This window comes from Tachypleus tridentatus, chromosome 1, assembly GCF_004210375.1.
Source record: "Tachypleus tridentatus isolate NWPU-2018 chromosome 1, ASM421037v1, whole genome shotgun sequence".
NCBI lineage: Eukaryota > Metazoa > Arthropoda > Merostomata > Xiphosura > Limulidae > Tachypleus > Tachypleus tridentatus.
Window position 1 is genome coordinate 62,713,838 of NC_134825.1, and position 24,258 is coordinate 62,738,095.

The 24,258-nt window shown below is 28.9% G+C and overlaps 1 protein-coding gene across 5 annotated transcripts in view; it reads left to right on the plus strand.

The window, feature by feature from the left end:
* LOC143250179 (5'-nucleotidase domain-containing protein 3-like) overlaps nucleotides 1-21,509 on the plus strand; it is a 41,903-nt gene extending 20,394 nt beyond the window's left edge. For 4 of the 5 annotated variants that reach the window (XM_076500685.1, XM_076500692.1, XM_076500687.1 and 1 more), the window contains 9 exons: nucleotides 70-198; nucleotides 1,016-1,073; nucleotides 4,376-4,478; nucleotides 5,969-6,070; nucleotides 8,111-8,195; nucleotides 11,478-11,618; nucleotides 13,454-13,540; nucleotides 13,856-13,914; nucleotides 14,774-21,509. In XM_076500685.1, coding sequence (XP_076356800.1) covers nucleotides 70-198; nucleotides 1,016-1,073; nucleotides 4,376-4,478; nucleotides 5,969-6,070; nucleotides 8,111-8,195; nucleotides 11,478-11,618; nucleotides 13,454-13,540; nucleotides 13,856-13,914; nucleotides 14,774-14,978 — 969 coding nt within the window. In that variant the 3' untranslated portion in view covers nucleotides 14,979-21,509. The remainder of the gene's footprint in view (nucleotides 1-69; nucleotides 199-1,015; nucleotides 1,074-4,375; nucleotides 4,479-5,968; nucleotides 6,071-8,110; nucleotides 8,196-11,477; nucleotides 11,619-13,453; nucleotides 13,541-13,855; nucleotides 13,915-14,773) is intronic. The other variant, XM_076500686.1, reaches the window with a different exon arrangement.
* The last annotated feature ends 2,749 nt before the right edge of the window (nucleotides 21,510-24,258 follow it).

A 24,258-nucleotide genomic window follows, 5' to 3' on the forward strand; every position in this document is an offset into this window, starting at 1 on the left:
AATTACCTGGTAACCTGCTTTATATATTTTGCACCAGTTATCTTAAAGCAATGATTCCTGTTTTTTAAGCCTAGCCAAATGAAACAGCTGAATGATCTATTCACAGTCCCAGAGATTTGTTTACTGTCCAATGTTACTGAGTATTTTGAGAAGCATAACATAGCCTATCATCCTGAAATCCTTTTCAATGACATTCAAGTAAGAAAAGTGAAATTTTAATTTGAATAACTAAATGTAGATATGTTAAGTATATGGTAATGACTACTTTTAACCAGTCTTAATTTTTATCTAGTGTAGTGTGATGTACACTGTGTATGTGTGTGTATTAATCTGAAAAGTAACAAAAGGTTTAAATTTTTTTTCAAACTTTTACTTAACTAGATAATACTAGCCTTATAAGGTAATTTATCTAACATTATAAAGCTTTAACTTTAGCTACTTACTCATTCTGAACTTTGTCAAAGTAAGTGAAGTTGTATGGTGTGAAAAACGTGTGTAATATTTTGGGTGTGCATACACATCCCAAGTCATCTTCTTAGAAGTGTATAACTACAGGGATTTACAGATCTTAACAGTATAATTAAATGCCTAAAATTAGTTATAATGAATTTGGATTTTTTATAGTTAAAAACCTTTAATTTATGGTGTAGTAACAAATTATAAAATTAAACTAATTTAGTTTTGTATATCTTGTGTTTAATTTAATAGGTATAGTGTAGATTAATTTTAATTTGTTATAGGCATTTTCTGTAAAATAACTTTTAATTTAGAGAGAAATGTTTGTTGAACAAACATTGTTTTATTCATAAACTGAGTTTATTGCCAGTAATTTTTTATATTTTTTTTAAGTTTAATGCTTTAACTTAATGTAAATTAGTTACACAAGAGCTGGTAGAATAGAAATGTATTTTTGTAATAGAACAAAGTTCTTACTATTAGAAGTGTATTTCTTGTTTTTATTCAGTGTGAAATTCTAATTTGTATTACATTTGTGAAAATATATTTCATTTTACAGAATGCCGTAAGAAGCATCCATCCTGTAATTCATGATAAACTCGATGAGAATTGTATAGGTAAGATTAGTCAGAAAACATTTTATTGATTAATAATTCTGGTATTTGATATTTAAAAAAAACTTGTAGAAGAATTAAATTCTAGTAAAATTTAAGAAATATATACTATTCATTGAAATAATAGTATTTAATAAATATGCAAGAAATATAAGAGCTTTTTAACAGTAAAAAAACAATAATTTGATTTTTGTGGTTTCAAATGTCAGCTACCAGAGGAGGCTAAATTTCTACCATTTACTGTGGCAGACATAGACATGTTGTTGAAGTGATCATAGAGTGCTAATGTTGTTTTCTTTTGTTTTGTTTATTAAGTTTAAGTAAATAATTAGCCACAGCATTTAGACAACAAACTTCTATAAAAAGTGTGTGAGTGAAGTATTTTAGTGCAGGAAGTCAGCATTATAGAACACTACCTATCTGAATAACAGCTTTCAACTGTTTACCACTTTTGATGTTAAGTAATGCTGATTTTATATAGATGTCAAGGTAATGTGTAAGATGATTTGATGTTTTTCCTTCAGAAATTGTTAGATCTTTGGAATAAATTTGAAACCTGACCTGCTATAATTTTTTGTTTTATTGGAATACTGCACTGATATTCAAAGTTTTTAAGATTATTCTGACTGACTGTGACAATCCTTTAAAATAAAAACTATTATCCACAAAAATACTGGTAACTTTCCTTATTGAGGCACTCTCATGCTGTTAACACTCATGACTTAAATTTCTGAGGTTCTTTGATGCAATGAAAAACCTGCAGCAACTTCCCCAAAATTCTTCACTTTTACCTATCACATAATTTATTGCATATGCATAAAAAAACTTAAATAGTCTCTGCTTTCCTACCAAAATTTAGATTTGATTATTGACAGTTCTGCTGTTAACATCAAATGCTTTCAGTCTCACTATAAATTGTTATGTTAGTACTTCTGTTAATGATAATCGTTCTGCTTCTTTTGAAGCTTTATTTTAACCGTCTTCCCTGTTGTGCTGGAAGCTTTTGTGGCTATGTTGATGGCCTTTGTTGATCAGTGTATTCAGGCCATTAATTTTAAGATTAGTGAATATTCCTAACAAGGTTTACAGTCTTTTTTCTGCCAAATTAATGGACAGTTAACCCTTTTCTTCTTTCTGTGAACAAACTAGGTCTTTTGCATGGCCTTTATTAACATTTGTCTGAAGAGCAGGATTTTCCAGCCAACCACAGTCTGAAGGAAGCATCTCCTGGAATTATTTCTCAGGTGTGTAACATTTTACATCTTGAGCCATCACACTCTTGGTTTCCCCTTCTGCATCATCTATCTTAAGTGGATCCATTACCTCTTTGAAGACACTTCCACAATAGCATTTATTATCTATAGCTTTGCAGCTGGTTGTTCTGTGGTCCTTTATTAGAGAAACTGAACTGTCCTCTTGAGTAGCTCAAATGTTGTTATATTCTTGATGACATTCAATTCTGGCAATTTACTAGTTTTGTTGGTACATTATGAATTCCATTTCTTGTCATTCAGTAATCCTCAACAGGTTTCTTCGTCCCTCATGTTCTTATTTCATGGCTCATCAACTTCTTTTGTAGGCTTCAAAGCTGCCCTCTCTGTTCCTTTAGATGACACAAAAGCCACTTGTACAGTTGATTTTTCTTGGCTATTGTGATGTGTCCAAATTCTTTAAATGTTTATGTTTTGTTTAACTGAATTCATTACTTGGCAATGTATTAGGATTCTTGGTTGCTGTACCTAGTAGACAACTTAATGCAATGGATTAATCCAGTTTCATTTCTAAAGTTCTGTTTATATGATATTGCTACCTCTTCCACTTCAGGATTTCATTAACTTCGTGTGGTTAGTTATATGGAAACTGAAGCTGATAATTTCAATTATCTTCTCTAAACAGTTCAAAATCATATTTATGTATATATGGTGATTCTTTTGTAGCCTTTTTACTTAGCCATGCCTTTATATTTTTTAGAAATTTCTTGTTGTGTGTAAAATATATGTATAAAAAAGGAAGCCTCTCTTGTTTTAGGAGATTCTGTGTTTATACAGATTATAAGAGCCAGGACTGTCACAAGGGAGAATCTAGTTTTTATTTTGGTTCCCATTTTATTAGGTGTTTCCATTGTGCTTTTGTTAAATTTTTGAGCTCTATCCTTAAGAGTGTTTGACTCTTTTTTTTTTCATCATCCCCTGCGTGCCCACTAACTGGGCAAATTTTATGACTCATTGATCTTTTCGTATGTGGATGAGGGAGGCTAAAACCGTGAATATATCCATATTGAGAGAATGTTTTCCATCTGATTGTTCTTAAATCCATTTGTCTTTCTAAGACTGGTTTTGTTCCACTCATTCTTCCTAGAATCTGCTTCATTGAATTCTTCTGGTTCTGAATTCTTATTTGACTCTGGTTGTCCACAACTTTGATATAGTGTAAATTATTATTTTCCTGCCTTGTAACCTTACAGTTTTTGTCGACTCTCAACTCACCAGCTTTCAGTATTTCAGAGGTACGTTTATTTGATTTTAATTTTATGTTTTCAAAATTAAAATGAGTGTCATATAGGTTACTTCCCCCTGAAATACATTCACACTAACCTCCACCAATAATGGTTTTTGCACCACAAATGCAATTAAGAAATTTGAATTATAGCAGAGCTTATTTATATACTTCTTATGCATGCACAACAAGTAAGTTATTTTTAAGTTGGTACATGCTCTGCATTGTATCAAAGGACCCTTAGAACTTTTAAGTCACATGGATTTTGACAGCATGTAAGTAAATTCATGAAGGAAAGGGAAAGGCTTGTAGTATTTCAGGAGCAAGTACCTGTTTGAAATTAATTTTAAATCAAAAGATATAAAATTTAAAGAAAGATTGCTTCTTATCAACATCTTGAAGCTAGTATGGTGAAGGCATGTATTAAATATTTTATAACTGATAATATTAGGAAATTTAAGTGAATTTCTGAAATATTTTAGTATTCAATTTATCATCATTATTACATATTATGATGACTTTCAAAAAACCTGGCTAATTGTTTTTTTCTGTTTCATAACCAGAACACTTAATATCAGGTTTGAATTGTTGAAGTAATTTACTATACAACATTTTAAAAATATATTTTCTCAAACCTACTGATTCAAAAATCTGAACATTTGTAATTATTCATATTCATTAGTTTTAATTTATTAAATTCTGTATTAGCAAATGTTTTTACTGTGTATGAGAGACATATATGTACATTTCACATACTAAAAGGTTAACATTTTATAGCATGTATAAATAATTTAAACATATTATTTCAGGAAATTATTTAGAAAAAAATGAAGAATTACGAAGTTTTCTTCAACGGCTGGTTAATGCAGGAAAAAAAATGTTTCTGGTGACCAACAGTCCTTTCAAGTTTGTGTGAGTTCAGAGATGTAGCCTCACAACTTTTTAAATTATTTATTCTTTGTTTGTTTTAAATGTTACAATGCTAGAAACTGGGTTTTGATACCTGTAGTGGACAGAGCAACAATAGCCCATTGTGTAACTTTGTGCCTTCATTAGAAATTGTTAATTGTCAGTAATATTAAATTTTATAAATAATTTTCATTTATTTAATATCATAATATGTAACCACTTTTTTATGAGTTTAAGAGACTTGTAGCATTTGTTAATGTATTGAAAAACAGCAATTAGTAACTCATAGTATTTATCAATAAAAGGGAGTTTTTGTGTCCTTAATTCTTATCGTATTATGTTTCAAATTCAGTTATTTTAATTACACTTTCACTCTGTTCAGACATGAAATCACCTTTCAGATGGGCCCAGCATGACCAGGTGGTTATGGTTTTCGACTCATAATCTAAGGGTTGCGGGTTTGAATTCCCCTAACCTTGATGTAGCTTAATACTGCTGGGTAGGGAGTGATTTCTCAAAAGTACTTGTACCAGCAACAATGCCAGTTGAACCATATTAGGTCCTGCAAATGATTTGCTATGGATATAGCACAGAGCAACCTTATTTAGTAACAAAATGTGACTATGTGGCATGCTAGCTGTCTTGTAAAGTATTTTGCAAATATCACAGTTCTAATATTTGTTACACCAAATGAATGCAGTTGGTCAAATGTCACATTGATGAAAACAAAATATGAGATTGAAAGTGATGAAACCATTGAAGTATTAATGTACATGACAGTGTGTATTGAATACTGTAAATGTAGCAATGTAAAGCTTTTTGGTATTTAAGTTACTGCTGTGTAGCAGAGTTCATAATGGTTTTCTTCTCTACAACATCTGTTGTGTGATATGACACAACTTATTTTGTTGCTTTTAAAATGTTTTCTGATGTGTGTAATTGATATGATATTTCTTATTATATAAAAATGTTTCATTCTACTAATAGTTTCTTTGTGTTATAGTATAACATTAATGTATTTATTGGCCTAAAGTAATTTTGTGATAGAGAAGTTTAAAGATACCAAAAATTATATTTTTGTCTTACAAACCTCCAGTCTTGGGTGTAGAATTATCTTTTATAAAAATGTATACTCTCTTGTATTCAAATGCAGGCCACTTACCATTGTAATACTTTTTTAAGTTTTGATTTGAGATTGTTTCATATTCTAAATTTAAGAACTGTTTAGTTGACAGGTTTTGTTCTAGACTGTTTGTTTGATTTTGATCCTTTTTATATGTTTTCATTCATTATTTTGCTACAGTGTGACTAGTTTTGTTTGACCAGGTTTCGGAACTTGTATAACATGGTTCACAAGTCATTGTTTTTTCCTTATTGTTTTTTGTGTTGTAAGAAATGTATTTTATTACCTATAGAGTAGAACACTAAGATATAATTCTGTTGTTATTTTTTGTATTAATTCTTTTAATATGCTTTTGCTATTCTATCACCAGACATCATGGTATGGTATATATGATTGGTACAAAGTGGCAAGAACTCTTTGATGTAATAATTGTCCAAGCAAGAAAGCCAAAATTCTTTACTGACCAAAGTAGGTAAGTATTCCTGCATCATATGAGGTAATACTGTAAGATATTTAAAATTCTGTGATATCATATTTCTAACTTTAACAAGTTACTAATTTGGTAGATACTAGTTTCATTTTGTTTTAGATTCATAATGTTCATGCCAGTATTGTTGTAATTGTTTTCTTATTATGTTAACTCTCTCACTACAAGCTCAGCCCCAAGGATTGACCTTATAACCATAGTATTTTAAAAATCACTATTAATGAATTATGTTTGTCTTAAAATTTTACATATCATTAAACATAACAAAGCTTTCGGCACAACATATCAGATTTGTTAATCAAGTTTTAAGATTTTTCAGTAATGATTTCCTTGTGTATGTTTTTATTTTCAAATATTGACCAAAATGCAAAGTAATTTTGATTTTACAATTAAAAATATTTTTATGTATCAGAAAATTTTCATCTTTCACATGCAAAATTGAAAAACTTCTTAATAACCTCTGGTTGATTCTCAAACATTTTTGTTTAGGCAAAACTTTATATTTTATCTGTTATTTTCACTATTGTATCTGTCTATGGGTTAGTTTAATTTGATTGGCCTTGTAACCAACATAAAATTGGGAAATAAATATAAATTACATTTTTTATTCTAGAATGACTATGACTACAAATTGTAATAAGAAACCATACATATTTAGTCTAAATAGCTTAAATCTCATAACATTATACATTTATATATATTTAGTTTTTTATTTATTGCATTGAACTTTCAGTCACATCTAACTATTATTGAAGAACTGGCAATGACACAGCATATGGGCAGTCATGTTACTATGTCTAATAATATAAAACTGGCCTTTGCAAAGTGATCTGTCTTTGGTTTGTTCTAGTGAACCAGTATTTTCTAAATTAGTCACATTTTGGTCATAATACATTACATATGCATATATATTATTACTATTTACAAATAAGTTTTTACATTTCAGTTATTTTTCTTAAAACATAGAACAGCAAATAAGGAACTATAGAAAATAATGATTTTTTTCTGCTTCCAAACTTTATACTCATCTGCTCACTTGCCCTAATTTACTAAGCCTTGTCAATTTTTGCATGTGGAAAATGTAAAACAAGATAATTTTTTAGGTTTTGTATGTATACATTTTGAAATACCCAAATATTATAAATTACCCTAGAATATTGCATAATTCTACTGTAATTTATCAGGTTTATTAACTAAACTGTATTTGAGTTAAATATATATATATATATTGGTTTTTGGACAACATTTTCACTTAACACTTCTTTGGCAACACAACAAAGAAATAGTCTTGGGAACTTCTCACCTTTTAGAGATAGAGAAAACCCATCATAGATACATTATGAGCTTTGTATTTGTTATTTACAAGCCATAGACAGAAGTAGGAATACATGAGCAAGTATCTCCAAACAGAAAAGATAGGAGGTTCCTTTTATATTTTCTAGCTTGTCAGTATTAGTAAGTTGAGTTTCTAATTTGTAAGAAGTTATAAACTTTGTACTTGGTGATCACAAACATATAATTTGAACCAAAGCTGATTACAACATACCATGTGACATGTGAGATCTGATGTGTAAAAAGAGTTTGAAATTCTAAGATTTTACAAAAAATAAAAGTTTCTCTTGTACTCACTATAACTCTTCCTATGTAGTTATTTTAAACTTGACTTCTTATTTCAGATAGTTAATGTTATAACCATAATGAATACCTTTTATTTTAATAGCTTGACCTGTTTCTTCTATTTATGTGTCCTCATTTATTTCACACAGTAGTTTCTTGAAATTCTAAAGTCTTGCATATTTTTAGTTTTAATGTCTCTTTTTCTTTTTTTTTTCCTACTTGGTATAACAGTATAGGTGTATTAGTTAAATAATACAAGTAATTATAGCGGAAGTTATTGTTAATCCAGTATATTGTTTTACTTAGCCTTTTAGACATTTATGATAGTAACTATAACTTATCTAATATTCCTTTTTACTGTTGTGGCAGACAACTATACATAATGTGTTGTTGTTTGTTTTCCTCCAGGCCTTTCAGAATTTATGATCCTGTCACTAAAAGTCAACTCTGGGAAAGAGTGACAACTCTGGAAAAAGGAAAGGTTTATATTGAGGTATAAAAAAATCTCTCAGAATTCTAGTCATGATTCTAGTAGTATCTGAGTAATGAAAATATTTGTGTTCTTAACGATTCTGGGTGGGTGTGGCATAGTTATTATCCTGCTCAGACCATGACTTAAGGTTTGTAGCCTTTTGTCACAAAAACATGCCTTAGCCTTATTTATAATAATGAAGAACAAAGTCCATTATTTGATCAAAAGAGTAATTCAAGAGTTGGTGATGTATTCTGTTCATTAGCTCTTTTCATTTAATCTGTTAGTTCATAATAAGGGGCATTGATGCACTAATAGGTTTTTGTGTAGTTTTGTGTGAAAATTTTGGAACAAATCTTGCTTACTATAAAGTGTTTTTATTAAGACCTCACAATAATGCTCATCACAATAGCAAAATAATTCAGTATTCTTTTGTTTGTTTTTTATATGTGATATTCCTGCTTTGCAAACATATAACAATTAGAAATCACTTTAAATATTAACTATTTGCAATTAACAAAAAATTACTTCAAATGAGTTTACAGGTAATGCTTCAGTGTCTTAAGGCATACTTTCTTCTTCCAGTAAATATTTCCTAAAAGATTAGAATTAGGTAAAATAATAAGATACTCCCTGTGAAATGCAATGATAAAATTGTAACAGTAAGTGTTTACCCTGAGTAAGTCTATTGCTAAACTGTGATCATTGTAAAGAAAGATTACAGTGCATTCATTACTTTAAAAAATAAATCTGCCAGTAATAATTTAGTATTAGTAGTTTAACTGCTTTAAAACTATCTCTGATAAAGAAGAAATGTTTTAAGTTGCATTCGTATTACAATACATTATTTTGAGATATTTCAGTAAAATCCAAGCTTGTGCATGAAAACCTTGACTTGTGTTTATAATTGATTTTCTACCAAACAATAACTTCATTACACACACATTAAAAAGATTAATAAGTTTTATTGCCTATAAAACCCTAACACTCATCAACAAACTGTATTGTGTGGTTCATCACCTAACATTTAACTAATTATATGGCTATGTTGTGGTTAATTTAAACTCAGTTAGTTTCAGCAGTTGTGTGACAAGTCATGTCACAGGTAAGTCTTAATGTAAAACATAGTTCAAGAAAGTAATTTAGCATGCATTTTTGGTTCAGTAAAATTAGTTATGTAATAAACATAGATATAGCATCAATAGTAGGAAGTTATATTGTTTATAACCATTGGACTAATATATGGTTTAAATATGTGAGTGTAGTCTTGTTGAGCTCACAAATAAATCAGTGTATTTAGTTTAAATTAGCATTTATGTCAGCATAGTTTTATAGGAAATAGGACTTTTTTTGTTTTCAAAAGTTTATAAGTAGCTATAAGTGAGAATAAAAATGACTTCCTTTATTTTATGTTAATTTCTTTCAGGTTATGATATTTAGACTGAAAATATCTATCCAGTTTTGGAAATGAAACTAATGTAAATAATTCCATGTGTAAATAATAAGCAGTAATCTATTTTTAAGCCTTGACTATTTAGTAGAGTTTTGAAATTTATAATGTCAAAATGCAAGTTTTCTCTTGTGCATTCTATTAATTGCTGCATTAATTTTTTATATAGATATATTGTTTCCTTTGATAAGAAGTTAGTGTATCAAAATCACATGTTTAACCTCCTTTCTAAGTGTTAGATAATTTTAACTTGAAAATGTGTTAACTTTATTGTAATATATGTTGTCATAAGTGTTTAGCTTCTAAAGCTTGCCCTTGTTTAAACCCTTGGTCAAGTTCTGAAAGACATGTGATGTGAAGTGCTAGTGTGGGTGTAATTGCTGACTTTAAGAAATGTTATTATTGCAATAGATAGAGTAGTTAAAATGCTATTGCACGTTCTTAATAGATCAGTAAAAAGAATGTGATTAAAATTGTTAGCAGTTGTATTGTGATTTTAATATCACATCTGTTACTAGTTAACTGTGATAATGATATTGAACTTTCAAAATAATTTGTCCATAGATTATTTTGTGTTGTACAAATTCTTCTTCTATGATTCATTAACTTCACTAAGAAAGTTGAACACCAAAAAACTGCAAATAGAAATGATTGATCATCATAGTATAAACACTTCTCTTAGAAATAACCAGATATTTTACAGTAAAAGAGTTTTGTTATATATATATATCCACACACATACACTCTGTTACATATAATTTATGCCAGATGAGTCTTCGATTTATTATGTTACTTATTACAATTTGAAATAGTGTAAAATTTTAACTTAGAAGTTACTTGAATGTTGATATATCAAATTTATGATATTTACCAACAAGATTGATACACACAGTTTTCTTTCTTAACACAAATATATTTTAATATACAAATAGTAATACAATTTATTATAATGGTTATTGCAAATAGTTATTTAGTTTTACAAATCTACAAACTATTGATTTTTATATCTGGTATGGAACTGAGTATTTTATTGATGGTTCATGACGAGTGAATTAATTTCGAGTTGATATAAATATAGTTCACTAGCAAGCTCTTCACACATGAGTTTTTCACAGTTTAAGTTATACAATGTCTTCACAGAAATACCTACATCCAAAATTAATCTGCTGAAGTTAAATGTTTTATAACATTCAAAATATATAAATGTTCCTGGTAAAACATCTGTTGTTTCCCAATTAGTACATATTTATCAGTTATATCTTCTGAGGTTTATAGTAAACCAACTGTAACAATCCAACAATATGTTATTCTTTTGAGTTGCATTGCTTACCTTTTATGAAGTTGAAAGGACAATTTCTAGAATTTTCAGGTAAGGCAACTATACTGATTATATGCTAGTGCTTTCATAGAGCACATATTGTTGATTCTTACACTCAAGAATCTTCTACAAATTTAGGATGAGGCAGGAATTTTGCAATACATATTTAAAAATATAAATTACATGCATTTCTAACTATATATTTAACAAAGAAATTGATATTAAAATGAATATAGAATGCCAAATATGTTACAAAATATACATGAAGAAAAACATTTAATAAATTACTGATGTTCCTGCATTGAGTTATTTTTTCTGCAAGTTATGACTCATTATGTATATGGTTTATAATACATTAAATTCTGTAGCAAAGTATCAATTTTGTCAATTGTGCTTCTGGTTTCATATAAATTTCATGTGAGAAATCTGTAATATTTATACACTTTGTTACACATTGTTTGTTTTGGTCTTTATTTGAAAAATTGTTTTATTATTTACATGTTATAGCATCTGCATTTTGCTTTCCAACCTATAGGGCACATTGAAACAACTTCAGGAAATGACAGGATGGCGAGGCAGCTCTGTGTTATATTTTGGTGACCAGATCTATAGTGACCTTGCTGATTTAACTCTACATCATGGTTGGAAAACAGGGGCTATTATTGATGAATTAAGGGTAAGATAATCATTAACTGATACGTTTCAAATGTTTGATAATCTTTTAATTAAGGTGTAATATTACTTATCAATATAAATGTGGCCTGAAACTAATTTACTTCTCTTCAAAACCAATGTTTCATAGCATAAAAAGACAATGTACAGTGAATTAAAACAAATCATATAATTGCATTTTTTTTTTCGTGTGCATTAATCTTTAGTATTAATTTATTACTGGATTAGCTGCAGGGGAATATGTTTTAAATATAGTGGATATATTTCCTGTTTGACTTGTATGTTTTGTACAAAAAGCATAACCTATTAATATCTTAGGGAGGCTCTGAATTATCAATGAGATATAATTGTGATCATAACAGAAGGTATATTCTCTACATGAAAAAATTATACAGTACTGTTTAAATTCTGCTTAAGATAAATTTGTATTCTTTCATAGAATTATTTAAAGTACACAAACCTAATGATGTTTGTTGAAGTGTTTTCATATTTCCTAACTAATATAGAACAGATTTAATGATGTGATGCTGTTCAATTTTTTTTTTTCATTTGGAATTGTTTTGAGTAATTTATAATTAACATAGAATACTTTACTCTTAAAGATATAAAATCTTATATTAAATGCAATACATTCTTTATATAGCTTAGTTTTGTATCTTTGAGAGTGCATTTCCAAAAACCCTGAAATCTCAAAATATTCATAAAATAAATTGTAAATAGTTCATTTACTGGCCCTTTTTCTATCTTAAATAAATCTGAGTAGGTTTTCATTTGAAGAAAACAATGTACTAAATTTGTAATTGTTGCTAGAGTTTTATGGAAATGCTTAGGTTGTGAAAGCTACGAAACTGTTGTATACCTTATTAGGATCAATAAACATTTGTTATATAGAAATGACATTTTTAAGTAACAGATTTAAAGTGAATACCAACTTAGTTTTATTGAAGCTTTAAAGAATCCTTTTGCTTTGATTTGTGTTAAGGATTTCTGATTTGAAAACACAGGAAGAATTTATGCAAAATTATAAAAAGTGTCTGTTGAATAACAAATCCATATACAGAAGATTTTTAACTCCTTAACCCTGAGTGGAAGTTGCCAGGATCAAACCAAAAATCACAATTTATCCATTTAACAGTGACAGCATCCTATGACATTTATGTCTCTTTGACTGAAAACTTATCCAAATCATGTTGTTACTCATTTTTTATAAATAGAACTTAACTTCCATGAAGCACTGTAGTTTGTTTTAAAACAAATTTCAGATCAACAGCTGAACAAACAAATAATTATGGGCTTAAAGAGTTAAGTGAAATCTGAGCATGAGCTTTGTTATAACTTCTGACTTAGTGTCAGACAATTAACAACTTTGGTTTGTGCATAAGTCATTAAGTTTCTTTCTCTTTTTTTTTTAATTTCATATGCACTGTTAATTAATTTCACACTTTTTGAGATTTTCTGAGATGAGTCAGGTGTTGTCTAGTGGCTGTTGTGCTGGACCATAAATCTGATAGTTCATATTCCATTGCAGAAAATCATCCTGTACCCTCTGGGACCATGGGTGAATTATAAGAGTAGAGCAAGAGTTGGCAGTGGGTATCCTGACTAATTGCTTTCTCTCAGTTATTAGTGCAGTGTTAAGGACAGGTTGCACAGATAACCCTTGTATGGTTGAATAAACTAAACAAACTTTTATGTATGTTATGCTTTTATTTCATTTAGGAATGGTAATATCCTGCTTATTTATGACCACCATTGTGTTATGTCACTTCCTAACATAAAGATAATAATTTTTTGTTCTGTATCACTGTAGTTTTTAATATGTGATTTGCACTGTTTCAGAGTGAAATCAAAATCCTTAATTCAGAAGAATTCCGTCATGCTGTCAGCTGGTTACAAACATTGCAACATCTTATAGAAGAAATGCAGGTATTTTTTGTTTTTATTAAAGATTGAGTTTTTCAAATAATAATGTTTTTCAGCCATGGCTTAGTGGCTCATAGAATGACTGTTGAGTTGTTTTTGTTTTTCAAGTACAAACTTTTAACTCAACTCTGTCATGTAATGACTGATTTCAGATCTACTGACAATTTTGGACTCAGGATGTAAAACTCTGTTTGATCATGTCCAATTTCTCAGATTAATTTATTGTAATCCAGCATAAAATAATTTTGAGTGTCGTAGCTATTGAAGATTCCCTCTTGTTTTATAAAGCAGATACTTTTTATTCTTATTTCCTAATAGGACCATGAAGATGCTGAAGAAATCATAGAAGAATTATTAGCAGAAAGAGATCAGCTACGGTAAGTTAGAGCTGTTGTCATTAACACTGGCACAAGTTAAAACACTTCACATTCAATTAATCAAATATATTAGCTAAATAACATAGAAATATGCTTATAAATAGCTTATGGAATGACTTGGTTTTCAGGATGTGAAATAATGTCTGTACAAACCCCATCAGATATTTAAACACATTTTCCTTCATTAAATTTTACACTGAATTGCCTATGCATCCATAATTTGAGTTGGTTGGTTGGTTATAGAGTTCTTACTAACGTATGAGTACCACAAAAACCTATAAATAAAGATGTATAGTATTACAATTAAATATTTACATAGAAAATGAGTGATTTCCCTTGATTTTTTGTCACTCTTACACAGCATAAAATTACTCGTAATGCAATGACTCAACTAATAGTGAATGACATAACATTTGAAATTGAAGGTTAACTTGATCTGTTGAGTTTTTCAAGGTGTTAATAAAAAGGTTTGAAAAGCTAAAAAGTTTTCTATGTGTGTGTGTATTATGCGTATAAATAAATGATAAATTTCAAATCTTGGTAACGAATACCTTGTATCCTTTAGAGAAGACTAAGTAACATTATATATTTGAAATTGTTTTTAATTATTATTATATTGTGTTCTTAAGTTCAGGTGAATGATTTGTTTCTGTCGATATCTTTCAACATTTTAAATATTAATAAAACTACAAACAGCAAAAAACATGTAAACCCAAATTATCCATTTAAATAAGTTGCTCTTTAACTTTTAGCAAACTTCTGCTGCAGCAAGGTTGTAATAGTTGTTTTAGCTTGACCCATCATGTGTCAACTACTAATGAAACTCTTTAAACTAAAATCTTTCTTTTTTTTAATGTAGAATCACAACTAAATCACTCTTCAATGCTCAGTTTGGAAGTATCTTCAGGACTCATCACAACCCAACCTATTTTTCTCGTCGACTTTTTCGTTACTCGGATATTTATATGTCTCATGTCACTAACCTTCTTAACTACACTCTTAAGCACACCTTCTATCCCCGTAGGGGGGCTTTACCACATGAATGTAAAATACCTTATATGTAATACACATAGAATCTTAGGTTGCCTAGTGTTTGGATATTTAGTTTATTATTACACTGTTTGTACAATTGTTTTCTAAGTGAACAAGTTGAGATTTGCCAGTTTTTGTAAATAAAAGATTGTTTGTAGATTAGGTGAGATATTGTTGTTTTGGTTATGAAAAATGATTACATTTATTACAATTTATGAACAGTTAGTTTTGATATTTGTTAATACAATTTGTTTAAAATTTATTTGTTGCAAAATATTTTAACTAATGAAAAAAGTGCCATCTTAGTAACAGCACAGAGATGTTCTAGCATGGACATTTGCTGCATTTAATGTCATATTTATTTTAACCACAATTTTTTGTGTTTTATGAATTTCATATACTGACATAAAAGTTAATAAATAAAATATCTTCAAATTATTTCTTTAAAAATGTTATTTTTGTGTCAGCATTGTTATAATTATAAAATACAATACTTTAACCTTAATTTGTGGTTTTTGTTTGTGTTACCTCATTCATTGTTATATGTCATTTAAAACTGCAGTTTTTACAAATCTCATTCTGTGGGAGAACACTGAGTAATTGTGTCTGATACATTTCTCTGAATCTCTAAGCCTGTCATATAATACTGGCTCTATTTAGTATTTGCTTTTCCTTACACATTGTTGTATGGTCACTTTTGCAAATGCCACTTTGTGTACTTATGTTCCTCTAGTGCTTATATTTGATGTTGTTACAATATTTTTGCCATTTTCTGTTTAATGATTGTTTGATTCAAAACTCATTTTGAGGTCTAACTTTATTATAATGTTATTTTGTCATCTTTTTGTGTTTTATTATAAATTCATGATGTCATATAACTGGAGGAACCGTAAACAGTTATTTTTTAGAGATTGAAACATAACCTGTTGAAGTTGGTCAACCATAAAAGGTTTGGAACTTTTACTTTCAGACTTTCAGCAAATGTTTGATGTTAAAATTTTCTGTCAGTTTGCTTTATTAATTACAGAATATAGTGAATTGTAGACTGTAATACCACTGGCTTTCTTTTCTTTCTATATGTAAGTAAGGATTGATTGCCTTTTTTTTTGTTTTTAGTGAGCTAGGTTTGACCCCATGACTTGTCTTTTTCATATGGGACATATGTTTTTCATAAACCTTGGAGGTTTAATTATCTTCCCCCTTATTCCTCTTGCTTGAAATTTGTTATCAGGCTGGGCAATTTATGAAATTTGCTTATTGTTTAATGGCTGGACATATTGATTAATTACACATAACTAATCAATTATTCTCGCAAGTCTGATATTCCCGTTTCAACTCATTTTGTTAAAGGCATTCTGGAACTAAACTTACTTGAATTACTTTTTTTTAATCATAAACTGTTTCACTAAAAATGTATTTACAACACAGAATAAAACCTGTAATTATCTGAAAGTATGAATAATGTTATTCCATGGGTTTCTCCCTACAAATTTTTACAAGACTAATGAAACTAAATGAAGTGTTTCTTTATTAAGTACATTTATCCATAAATTTCATATCACAATGTGTAATAGAAAATATGTAATTTTGTAAAAATAAATTCACACCAATCAAAGAAAAACAGACATGTACAAAAGTTTCTATTTTGTTAGAAAATTTGGGAATATGACCTTTGATGACCTCTTTGCAAAGATTAATGTGATTAATAATATGGAAATTAATGTATTTTAAGAAATATCTGATAACAGACTTTCAGTGACTCAATGTTTTTCATTCCTTCATCATTATGGGAAACTATAAAATACATTTATCAGTTATTTGAGTTTAAGAAAAACATCTTGAACATTTAATTGGGATATTACTACCAGGACTATTTTCTTTTGTTCAATGCTTCTTATCTATTTAGGACCAGTCATTATCAAAAAGTAGTCCTGTTTGTATAAGTAGGTTAATGATGTAATAGTATAACATGTTAAACTGTCCACATCTAGTAATTTCTGATAAACATAGTTAAGTGAATAAGTTATTCAGCAATTAACATTTGTTTAAGCAAATGAAGAATAATTAATAATGAATTACCTTAACCTTTTTTTTAATCAAAGCAATCTTATCTAAAGGTAAGCACGAATAACAGGAATTACCATGATTTAGTTATGTATCCATCAGCCACTAGACCACACCATCCCAATCATAAGTTACCTACAATCATAAAGCATGCATAATATTACAATCAGTTGTGCCAGTATAATAACTAATACTTTGATAGCTTGGATAGTTAGAGAAAAATTAGATTGTTAATTTTGATTAATTGATTATTTTACATGACATTAAATGATGTAATTGATGCTTATAAGTAATTAAACTTGCAGCTTCCAAATGAGAATCTTTAGTACTGTGCTCACCTGAAGAATACCTTGCAAAATTGGACATTGTAGATGCTTTATTTTTTATCTTCTTTTGTGTTGTTTTGTACATGGGATCCTTTTTTTTTTTTTTAGTTTTAGGCTTTTTTCTTTCATCTCACTTTAGTTCCTTTTGTTCTTGCAAAAAACATTTTCTGGGATTGTCTTAACTGTATACCTAAATCAGCTTGGAATAGATTTATTTCCTGACATCATGTGGATGATTTTTTTTTCTGTTACCTTTATAGTTTTGTGTCAAAACTTCATTATGGGTTAAAATTGTATTGTGAAAACACTTAAAAACATTTTTATCTGTCTTGTCATATTCATCTTCGTGCTTTTGGCTGAAATTTGCTCTGAAATAACTACCATCACTTCTGCTGGTAATTGTGGAATCTTTTGTCTATTAATTTGAATCTTCCTTTGATTGGGGCTTTGATAGACACAGCTTTTGGTATGGCCTATCTGTATTGTCTCTTAAGAAATTTGCCATCACGATAAATATCCAGGAACGTTTTTTTTTCTATCATTTGTGTAACCAGAAACTTGGAAAAACAGTATGGTTGTTGCCTATATTGACAAAATAGAATGAAATGTATATATTGGTGCCATACACACATTAATCTACTGTTGATAAATTTAAAGACAAAAATATCATTGTCCATGGAGATGTCTATTCACCCCATGGCCTTCCAACATCTGTGTCAGTCATTTGACTGTCTAATGACTAGTGTCTTTGCAACTGTTTAGTACCACAGTTATTTTTTTTCTAACCTGTTGTCTTGCTCCAGGATTGATCAGAAAGGTTTACATATGCATGTCCTTCAATTCCCAATTTTTGGTATAGACATTACACAAGGTTTAATAAACACATTGTCAGGTGTTCTTGGTGGCACAGTTTGGTTTCACATGCTGCAATTACTTTTTCCAACTGTACCTTCCAGGTTCCTTTCCACTTTGGAAATGTTTGATAGCTCCAAGCCTCAGTGTTTCATTCTAACATTGCTGGTTAAATTTTTATGCTTGTCTTCGTTCTTGCCTATTGGTCAAGAAGTGAGACTTTCTTTATTTGCTATATAAGTCACCAGTATTTCTTGACTACTTAACACTGTTGTTGAAATTTAATCTTGGGCTGTGCAGACAATGTAGGACACATTTTTGTTGTCTTTGGCTTTTCGTGTTTTGTTTCTTGTTTGTTATTAAACTATAATTTATCTATTTCTTCTCAAGAGGGCTAGTGTACTATCTTAAGCCTTTTTGATACTTTCCACCAGACTTTATTCTTTTTTCCAGTCACTGTGATGATAATGTATAAGTAATGAGATCCCAAAGTTACGATGTTGCATTGATCTTGCAGATTTTCACACAAAGCACTTTTAAACTTTTAGTTGTGTGATAAAGTTTCTATTTACTTTTGTTGGCATGTGCTTGTCTTTATACTTTTAATACCAGCTACACTTTATTTTCACTGTCGTTACTATACTTATATGTAGCTTGAAGCTGTTTTACCAAAACCTTCAATTCCCTCTGAATGCCAGTATAATTTCCATGATTACGTTTTGAAGTTAACTGCATACCAGAAATGATTGGTCTTATCTTGATTGTCTTTTGTGCCCAGAAAGGGAAGTGTGCCACTATAATGTTTGCATGAGCTACTTCCAAATGTATCAAAACAGTGCAAGACAGAAACATTAATGTTTTCCAACAGAATGAGATTTTCTCATGAATTAGATTGCAAATAGCAGACAGTAAATGAAGTAGAGAGAACAAAAACATGGCATGAACAAGAGATATATTCTGAGGTTACAGTGGATGCGTGTATCTCGTTGAATTATACTTTACTAATAAAACGTTAAAGTTTAGATTTTCCTTCATGGATGATTAAAAAAAATCATTCAAATTGTCAGAAATTTCTAGGAAACTGTAGAAATTTATCATTTTTTATTCTCATAATGCTAAAGATGCCATATGATTTAAAAAAAAAACTTGATACTATGTTCAAACCTTAGAGTATTTTGAAGATGAAGTTACAGACAAGTAAATATCACTTTATCCCTATATTGTTGCATAAAAACTCTCAAAACACTATTTTGAAATATAACAAAATTGACAGTTAATTAAGGATCAAAATTATTAAGATGGTATCCCACTATGTAAAAATATAATTTTACTTCATGAGTATTCTTTATTGAGAGATTCATTGACACTTGAGGAAGAGAAGTCAGTTTCTTGTTCATTATGAAGGATAGATAAGAAAAATGAATATTGATCCATGATTTTATGTACTTATGAAAATATATCTCACAGCATTATAACAGTTTTATAGAAAAAAACAAACTTAGAAATGTTGTCTAATGACACTAAAAACAGATATTGTTTTTTTTTAGGTGTTCTTGTGAAATGTGGTTTATTTTAAAACAAGAAATAAAAGCTCTTGATTGTAGTAAATTTGAACAATTTCATTGGTTAGCAAATAGCATACTATTGGTATTTTGAGCAACCTTGTATGTATTTATGGTTTTACAAAATTAGAGCTGAAAAGAATAGTGAATGTTCAAAAATAAAGACAATAAACTTATTTTTCATTGTCAAACTACTTTGATATGTTTAATTCATAAAATTTGTTAATGTTTTTGACAAAAAAGCATTCTTATTTGAACTGTATACAAAATATAAACTAAGTTTTGTTGTAACAAATTATTATCTTAGGTGCATCATTATATGTCTAAGAGAAGAAAGGGTAATGTATTTACCAATGTAATGTCTCGCATCTGATGTAGTCAGTCATTAAAGATATATTACAAAATGAAGCAAACAGTATTGGACATACTTTATAGTTTTATTTTGAGTTTACTTACTAATAAAGTATATTTTGTTACAATTTGCAGTTTTTACAGTAAATATTGTTATATTGTAGAACAAGTACAATGTTTTGTTCACTGGTTCAATCATTATCAAGTACACACATTTTTACAATAAATAATGTTTTAGTATTTAAATTAACATTTAAAGTCCAACATTGTATTTAAATTGTAGAATTGATTGTTGTTACTTATGTAAATATCAGTCGATGTGAATTTTACAGAATTATTTATGTATGGCTAAAGAAACACAATGCAAAAATGAATAAATATAAAATTTGTATCTTTCTGAATACTAAAAAGTGTATGATAAGTAGTACTGTGGTATATAATTAAAGTTTATAATAAGCAGCTGTTCATGTGACCCACATGGAAGCAAGAGTCTAAAAAAGAACAATATTATTATTTTTAATTATATATAGTTAATTGTGCCACAGGTTACAATGTTTATTTTTCACTGATGGTATTAATAATAATTTCAAATACTAGTAATGTTTGTTAAAAAACTGTTTCAGTTTATAAAAGTGAATGTAAATCTCACTTTGTTTTTACTTATTGCCCTTCATTTTGTCTTTAATAAAAGTTATAATATTGTTATTACTATCCTGTACTATAAGGAAGTACATGTTCATTTTTCTGAATGTACATTCCTAACAAAATGTTCAGGAATCTATCTTTTTAAAACAATAAGCACAACATTTGCTACTTTTCAATAAAAATTTAAAAACTGGTAAATTCTGCAATAGTTGAAAGAAGATGAAAATTTAGTGTGTTTTTTTCAGTTAGAAATGGTGCTTATGTTTATGTTAGAAGCAAAATGTTCTTAACGATAGCAATACAATTTAAACAAATTCGATGTTTTGCTTTATAATATACAGACTTAATTTTTTATATTATAAAAATATATTAAGAACTACTTAGACTTTATGTTTGATGAAAAACTTGAGTGCTTGTTTACACACATCTCGTGTTTTATAAAATAATGTGTTTAAATAAAGAAATTAGCTCTTAGTTCATTTGTGAGGTGGAAAGGAGGGCAACTTCTGTAGTCTTTATGATGTAACCTGCTGTGTAAGTGGTATATTGAATTATATATAAGTGCAATTGTAGTGACTTTATAACAAGCTATGGAATAAAAACTTCAGATTTTCTAGAGTAGCCAAAAATAAGTCCTACACCAAGACTTTTCACTTCTTCAGCAAATTGGAAAAAAAGCTGAATGCATGTAGGTTTTTTAATTGTGTAAACAAAAGTCGTGAGAAAAATGGGTATTCAATAAAAGTAGAACATCTTTCATAAATAAGTATATTGGGTGTGTTCATTTTTAGTAACAATACCTCCTCAATATTTCTTTATGCAGGTATTATTATTTACCTGTTATTTTTAGTAATTTATTCTACGATTGAATATTTTAGTGTCAACATTAAATCCTGTTTTTTGAATTACTACAAATTTCACCAACGTATATAGATAGATTTGCAATTTTTAATTCATTTAATAGATATAAATTCATTCGATTAGTCTTTATTATTATAAAGTTTGTTTAGTAGGGCCTTTGTATTCAGTGCAAGTTTTTCTCCAAATTTTATTATATATTTTTATGAGTTTTTTATACATTCTTATAAACTGCTTCCTTCAGGTTTCTGTGTGTGGAATAATTCGTATGTTTTATTTCTTTTATTATTTTCATTTTTTTGTATATCTGGTTCTATTTTGTTGTGATTTGTGACTTCTAGAAAACTACTTCAGGTTTTAAAACAAGTTAAAATAATTAATTTCGTCTTCTGTTTCTGTACGTGAACGCACACAGAAAGCCGTTGATGTACTTGCCTTTTTAACACTCCTACGAAAAGTGGGGCCTAATAGGCCCCAGAGCAACTTGAAAGGTTATTAATATTAGGCTAATTATTTTGTATTTAAATGAAATTGCCATTTAAATCCATTAATGAATGGATTAACGAGATTCCTACTGTTCCTATCTACTATCTAGCGAAACCACAAACGTCTTTTCGTAGGAGTGTTAATGTCCTTGTTTTTTTTATTGGCGTCTTTTTTTTTTTTTTGCTGTTTGACAGCTAATATATGTCCGTTTTGTGTTTTCTATTCCGTGTGTTTTGAGGTCACGTGATATTTAAATTTGGGAAGTTTAATGTTGCTTCTTTTTCTTCCTTTAGTTGTTAAAATTATGTTGGGATGAATGGAGTTCAAGTATTTAATGAAATAGTTTTGTTCAAATAATGTTAAAATTACATTAATACATAATTAACGTATCCATGTTCATGAAAGGTATTTGACTGTTTGTATTGCTTTTCTTTCTGTAGCAATAATAAGTTTACTAAAGCTTGTGACGAGAGCTTCCGGAGTCCATTTGTTTTTTAATGTGAAATTTTTCCAAGAATTGAAATTATTTGTCTTCTGCAAAATCAAGTGAAGTTTTTAACCACTGGATAAAAATTGTTAAAGTCGTACTTTACGGTCGCCGCGGAAATGTAAAAATGTATTCTAACAAATAAGTTTTTAAAAGTTGCATACCGCTAAATGAAAACGGATTTAATACGAGATTTTCCCTTTTAAACAAGCGTTATCGAGTTCGTTTGTTGCTTAAATAATATCTAACAGTTACTAATATATCCATATATATACTTTTTATTTATGTAATTCCTTAATTATGTGTAAGGCTGAAGAAGATAATAACTGATAGCCTAATCAGTTACTATTGATTTCTGTTCATTGTAGGCTTGTGTTTTAACGATTATTTAGGTTTGAAAAATTACAAGAAATGTACTGATGGTCAAGTTTTGTATTCAAAAATAATTAACTGGATATTTCAAACGTCGTCATACGTGAAAATTGTCTTAGGCCATTATCTTTGTAATTTCCTAAATATTACAAGTAGTTTTATATGGTGTGAAGCGTAATATCAAGTGAAGTAACATACTATGACACTTTGAAAGAAGATGATCGAATACATTACGTTAAATAAAACTAGGATTTACACGCTGTCTTAATTAAATAAACAATAAAATATATCTGTGGAGACGAAACTATGTCACAACACCAAACAGTGAAAATCAAATTATGTATCCTCTCTCTCACTTTGTAGAGAAAATTTTTCCCACCATTAACTATAGACAAACCACCACGCACTCCAGACCAAACAATAGATATAACCACACAAAGGAAACGGAAATGTGCGTGCTACTATATATTAGAGACAAAATTTATATATCACTTCTCACAAGACAGGGCTACGTAACATCTTAGGACGGGTATGAAACCGTTGTATTAATACACGGTATAGGCAAAACTATTCTAGATGCACGTACCCCAATAAAGTGTTCTTTTTCAAGAATAAATAAATCCAAAACTAATAGTAACAAATACTTTTGTTTATTGCTTTTGAAGTTCCTATGATGTGTTGTACCTCACAAAAGTGCATAACAGTTCTCATGATTCCTGGTATGCGCAAGTTTTACTGACGTCACGACAGTACAAAGTTACAAAGTTAGGCATTCATTGTGCTTTATAATTTTAGTGTAGTGTTACTGGTTGACAGACAACATACTATTACAAACCTGGTTAAAGCAGGCCGCCGTCGGTCTCTTTATGAAAAGTAATAATACTGTCAGAAAGTGAAGACAAAAATATACATATATACCCGCCAGATTATGCAAACCAAACTATATTCATATATTGTCACATGGGAAATATATGTGTACCAAAAATACATTTACGAGATAAACTACACAATGTTCTATTAAAACACTGATGATATAATTTTGTTAAAACAACTTTCTCTGTATATCAACGTGTTTTTATTTTTCTATATCGCTCTGCTGTTAAACAACGTTTCGTTATTCTGGAGTTATTAAATGAAAATTAGTAGTATGACTCGATATATTGTGTAATAGCGCAACGATAATTTCAACAAGTTTAAACATTTCTGTTGCGATATTAATGATAGAATACACAGCAGTTGAAAATATTAGGGATTGTTTTTATTAAGTTAAAAAGTAGATGTAGGTTGATTTTAGGTCAGACGAAGCTGT